This window comes from Elephantulus edwardii, unplaced genomic scaffold (assembly GCF_000299155.1).
Source record: "Elephantulus edwardii isolate Elephantulus edwardi_28Jun2011 unplaced genomic scaffold, EleEdw1.0 scaffold00002, whole genome shotgun sequence".
Classification (NCBI taxonomy): Eukaryota; Metazoa; Chordata; class Mammalia; order Macroscelidea; family Macroscelididae; genus Elephantulus; species Elephantulus edwardii.
In genome coordinates, this window is record NW_006399752.1 from 43,252,624 (window position 1) to 43,258,829 (window position 6,206).

The 6,206-nt window shown below is 45.5% G+C and overlaps 1 protein-coding gene across 1 annotated transcript in view; it reads left to right on the forward strand.

Moving 5' to 3' along the window:
- Nucleotides 1–6,206, forward strand: part of FBLN5 (fibulin 5) — a 119,478-nt gene that overhangs the window by 15,073 nt on the left and 98,199 nt on the right. Inside the window, exons 5-6 of the mRNA XM_006879211.1 lie at nucleotides 1,431–1,485; nucleotides 3,416–3,467. Of these exons, the coding sequence (XP_006879273.1) occupies nucleotides 1,431–1,485; nucleotides 3,416–3,467 (107 nt within the window). The remainder of the gene's footprint in view (nucleotides 1–1,430; nucleotides 1,486–3,415; nucleotides 3,468–6,206) is intronic.

Here is a 6,206-nt window from a genome sequence, read left to right on the forward strand (position 1 = left end):
GTTCAAATCCATCAGACGCTCTGCTGGAGAAAGAGGGGCAATCTCCTCCTGTGCCAGTCGGATCCAATTTGATGGTACACAATAAGAAAAGAAAAATAGGGAGCTCTGGCAGCCTAGTGGCAAGAAGCTGCACTGCAATCCCAGAGGCACATGGCTCAAATCCACCAGGTGCTCTGCTGAAGAAGGAGGGACAATCTCCTGTACCAGTCAGATCCGATTTGATGGTACATACACAAAATAATAAAATAAAAGTTAATAAATTAAAAAATTCCGTTTAAAAAAAGAAAAATATTTTTTAAAAGAAAAAACAAAAAAAACAACAACACACAAACCCTAAAACTAAACCCATTACCAATGACTCAATTCCAACTAAAGTGACTCTGTTGGGTACAAATAGAACTGCCCTATAGGGTCTTGAGGAATTATCTTATTTGGCAATTCATCTTATTTGACTCTATAATCAATCCCCTTGGTACCCGCAGTCAGGAGATCAGGAGACATATTGTACTGGGGAAGTCTGCACTCAGGGACTGCACCAAATGACTGAGGAGCAATGTTAGGTGACTAGGGTGTGCTTGATTCAGGCCGTGGCCTTTTCAATCAGTTGCTATACTGCTGGGAGCTGGAAAATGAATAAAGACGCCAGGCGAAAAATTGATGTCTTTGAACTTTGATGCTGGAGAAGAGTACGGAATATCCCACCTACCGAAGAACAAACGTGTGTCCTTTAGACGGTGCAGCCAGGGTGCTCCCTGGAGGCGACGCTGGAGAAGCTCCGTCTCACATACCTTGGGCTGTCTCCTAGGAGAGGCTGTTCCTTGGAGAGGGGCATTATGCTTGGAAAGGTGGAGGGATGGTGAAGAAGAGGAAGCCCCCAGTCAGGTGGATTGACACAGCGACTGCAGCAACGGGTCAGAGATTGTGATGTTGGCGCAAGATAGGACAGGATTCAGATCTTTTGTTCATAGGGTTGCTGTAAGATGTACTTGACGACACCTAACAACAGCCTAGGTTCCCAAGCTGGTGATTTACATGGAAGCAGGTAGACACATTTTTCTCCCACAGACGGTCTGGGGGTGAGGGGGCGGGGGTTTCTAACTGCCGACTTCTCAAGTGCTTAACTATTGCACCTTTACGGTTTCTATATGCATCACCTGGGAACCCGGAAGCACTTGCTGTTTAGCCCACCTCATGGTGTACAGAGCAACTGGTAAATGCATTCTTAATACCATGACGGTGCTTTTCAGACTCTATCTTTGCTCTTCTATGAAACAAGTAGGAGAGCTGCCGTTCTCTCGGGCTGTCTGAAGCCTCCCTCTTCAGGGACGAGCACATGGAAGGGCAGCCTTTTCAGATGCCCGAGTGGTGGGAGGCCACACCAGCCCTGGAGCCTTCTCAGCTGTTGACATTTGACGTCTCCCCCATTGCAGGATACTCACCGCCACCGTCCTGGCTCTCTGTCTTCTGAGTCCTGGAGATGCACAGGTAAGCTGCTTTTTCCTTGCAGTGATGCGGAACCAAGAACCATGGAGAAGGCGTCCCAGCGTGTGATTTAGAATGAGTCACAGGAAGGCCAGTTAAGGACACTGACACCCAAGAGCATTTGCCTCATTCAGTAAATCAAGACACTTTGAGGAACACAAAAGAAACAGCACGGTCTGATTAAATATGTTCTGGGTTAGGAGTCAGAAGTTCAAGTCCCAGCCCTGACCTGGAAGCAAAAGACTCACCTTCAATCTAATCTCCGTAAAAAATAACAGAAACCCAAAGGCTAACCCTAACCCAAATCCTAACCTTAACTCTAACCTTAAACCCAAAGGCTAACCCACCCTAACCCAAATCCTAACCCTACCCCTAACCCCATCTCCACAGCCCTCCTCGCTTGTCATTGTCCTGGGACCCTTGAAATCTCTCCCCCTCCCTTCAGCCTCTTAAAGTCCCCTGGAGGGACAGCCATCAGTTGGTCCTGACAGGAAGCCAATGAGTTGAGTTTCCATTCCTAAAAATGACAGTCTCTAAGGTCTTCGCTGAAGGGGCTACTTGTCAATCTCAAGATGGTTTGTTCAAAAGTACGCCAAACTGTAGCTCAGGTTATAGTCTGCACACCACCTTGGGCTTGTTGGGACTCCTCTAATACCGGAAGCCTAATTTTCTTTAAAAACCCAAACCCAAGCCCATTGCCGTGGGTCTCGCTGCTGGCACCCCTATAGGACAGGGTGGCTTTGCCCACGGGGGCCTCAGGGCTGTCCAGCTTCACAGCAGACCCTTTTCATTCTCTGGTGGAGCAACTGGGGGTCCAAGTCACTCATCGTTAGGTGAGCTGTCCAGTGCTCACCCACTGCACCACCAGGGCTGCCTAACTACACTGCTGACGTTGAAGTCAAGGTATTTCCCAAATTTTCCTTTTCACTGAAAACTGACTGCAGCTGCTGGGAGACTTTTTTTTTTTTTAAATAGCCCTGGAGTCAGGTGGAGGGCTTTATAGAGGAAAGAGCTTAGAGTGGATTCTGAGAAGATGAAATAAAACGTCATTCAGAGTGAGCCATTCCCCAAAAGCGACAGCCTTTACCCCTTCCCGAGGAAGAGGGGCTGAGCATACGTGTAGACACATCTGGTAGACCAGACACGGTTACCACTGCTCTCATTACCAGAGAGTTCAAACCCCCAACGAACATCTGCTAAAAATAAAGTTCATTTTACGATGGCGTAGTGGAAGGGGTGGGGAGCTTAAGAAGTAATGCAAAAGTGAGAAAGAATGAGATATGTGTGTGTAGAGAAATAAACAGGTGGTTGATGATAGGCCTTAAACACTTTGATTGTGGTAAAATATATTTAACATAAAATTTACTCTTTTCAAGGGTACAAATCAATGACAGTGACTACCTTCATAATGTTGTGAAACTGTCACGGCAATTTCCAGGACATTTATCACCCTGAAGTTAAACTCAGAACTCATTAAACAAGAACTTCTTGCTCTTCTCCCTATGCAGCCCCTGGTAGCCATTAACCTGATTTTATCTCTATACATTTCCCCTTTCTGTGTAGTTTACCTAAGTAGGATCATTTGGTATTTATCTCTTTGTGCCTGACATATGTCACTTGGAATAATGTTTTCAAGGTTAATAACCTATGCCACAAGATGTGCCCAGACATGATTCTTTTTTTTCTTCATAAAATTCCAAACCCATTTATTTAGTTTCTTCAGGTTCTGTTGTGATATCACCTCTATCTTTTCTTTCTTTTTTAAATTTTAATGCAAGTTTATAGACATGATTCTTTTTATAATAATATCCTGAATAATACTCTATTGTGTCGCTAGAGCTATTGTGAGAAGAGCTGTGAAGAGCTCTGGGGAGAGTGTTAAGAGGGAAATGTAAGTACAATGACACTGCTCTCTCTTCTCTCTTGTCTGCAGCAACAGTGCACTAACGGTTTTGACCTGGATCGAACGTTAGGACAGTGCTTAGGTAAGTAAGGTCGTCGTCGCACGTCCATCCCTGGGGCAGGGGCTTCAGGGACAGCCAAAGCCCAGAGCCACTTCTTAGTTAGAATTCACTGTTGTCAAATCTGTTAGTCTCTCCCGTGGAAGAGAACAGAGCTGCGGAACAATGGAAGTCAATGGCACTTTTAAGAAAATTATTTATTTTAATGAACATTCACAGAGATTTTGGATTTTCATTCATTCATTCATTCATTCATTCATTCATTCATTGTTGCATTTTTCTCCCTGCCCTCCCCCCCACCCCAACTGCAGTTTGCTCTTCTCTTTGAAAAGTAAAAAAAAATTCCTTCATCTGTATACAATTCCCCCATGTCCACCCAAGTACACTCCACTATGCAACCTTCATTCTGGACTCTTGTCATAATCATAATACCCAATCATATATCGCTTTTTTTGGATCACCTTCGGGTGACCACCTTCTGGTGCTGGTGCCGGACTAAGCGCTGGGAGGGACCCTATGAGTAAGAATTGGTCTTAAACCTCATCCACTTCCCAACTGTATTAGTTTCCTATTGTTGCCACAACAAATTGCTCCAAACTTGGTGGGGTTCTAAGATCACAGATTTCTCCCAGTTTTAGTACCCCAGAAGTGCACCATGGGGCTCCGTGGGCTCTCATGAAGGTGTAAGGAGACTTGCTCCCTTTTCTGGATATTCTTGGGAGAATCCATTTCTTTGCTCATGTAGATTGTTTAATTTCTTGTGGTTTTAGGATCAAAATCCTTGACTTCTTGTAGCAGTCCACTGAGGGCTGTTCCCAGCTTCTAGCGCCCCCCTCCCACCCTCGCCCCATACACCTAGACTCTTAGCTTCCACTTCCTCTTTCCTCAGAGTTTGCAAGGGTAAGTAAAGGCCTTGTGCTTCAGATCTCTCCTCTAGTTCCCGCTCATCATCTTTTCTGACTCTTCTTCTATTTCTAAGGACTTGCATGATTGGCCCATTCAGCTAATCCAGGATAACCTCTCCTTTCATATCAGAGGTAACCTGTGGTTGCTGTGAAGCTGAATCCTGTGACTGATGTATCAAAGGCAATAACGGTTACCCATGGTGGACAGTGTTTGGTGGCACTCCCCGATTAAAACAAGCTAGGAAGCAGGAGTGGCATCCACTTCTGTATTAACTTGCCTCCAGAAACCCTATGAACCTGGAGAAAGGACAAAAGTTATACAGAAGGTGTCCAGGCCTTTTGTTCATAGGGTCACTATGAGTCACTTCCAATTTGAAGACACTAAACAACAACAATAACATGTGCCATCAAGTCATCTGTGACTCTGAAGCCTGCCCTGTCCTGAGCCAGTTTCACTGACTCCAACACACCAACCCTCATTGCCCCAGTTACTGTATCAATCCATCTCATCTGAGGTCTTCCTCTCCTGCACTGTCCCTCCACCCTTTCGAGCATGACGTCCTTCTCCAAGGACTGCTCCCTCCTGGCCACGGGCCCAAAGTATGTGAGACGGAGCTTCACAATCCTAGCCTTCAAGGGGAAGCTTGGTTTCATCCTCTGCAAGACAAACCTATTTGTTTTCTTGGCAGTCCATGGTATGCTCAAGACTCTTCTCCAGCACCACGACTCAAAAGCATTGATTCTTCTTCTGTCATCCTTAGTCACTGTCCAGCTCTCTGATGCATAACAAGTAATTGCAAAGACTGTGGCTCAAGTTAGCTTATGAAATGGTTACTAGGAGGAGATTGCCCATATTTCTCCGCGGAGATGTTTGGCCTTGGGTTAGCAGAGTGACTCTGTATGGGCTCGGCCACCTGACTGACCATCCTTCCCTTCACAAGGCTGATTTTGCAGACAGCTCATCTCTCCCCTGGAGGCATAACAAGCTGACTAGAAATGCACCCTGTTTGCTGGCACGGGGTGAGCAGACTTTAAAGACAGACAGACTGTTTTCTGAGCAAGTAATAGTGCTCACCCTAACTTTGTCTTTCTTTTTTTCCTTTCACTTACCTATTTTGTTATTGTTGAGAATGTTACTGCTAGGTGCCATTGAGTCGATGATGACTTATTATGACATTATGGACAACAGACCGGGACCCTGCCCTGACCTGTGCCATCATCACTGTCTATGACACCCTTGAGCCCCTTGCTGCAGACCCTGTGTTAGTCCATCTCAGTGAGGGTCTTCCTTTCTTTTCCTGAACCTCCACCTTTCCAAGCAGGATGTCCCACTCCAAGGAATAACCTCTCCTAACAACATGCCCAAAGATTATGAGACGAAGCTTCCTCCTCTTTGCCTTCAAGGAGCACTCTGGCTGCACCTTCTCCATAGTGTATCTGTTCTCTTCACCGTCCAAAGGATGTTGCCTACTCTTCTCCACCACCACAGCTCAAAGTCATCAGTTCTTCTTCTGTCATCCTTACCGTTCAGCTCTCAGCAGCATGACAAGCGATTGAGAAGCCTGGGACTTAAATAAGTATTATTCATATTAATAACTGTATGTTGAATTTTACCATGACCTCTGTGCATTAGGACTGATAAAGGCTCTTGTTTGCTATGATCATAAAAGACTTAAGGATAAATAGAATTTCTTGGGTTTCAAAAGAAATTGGTTTTAAGAGAGCTCTGGCAGCCTATTGGCAAGAAGCTGTGCTGTAATCACGAAGGCTTGTGGTTTGAAGAATCCACCAGATGCTCTGCTGGAGAAGGAGGGGCAATCTCCTCCTGTGCCAGTTGGATCGATTCGACGGTACACAG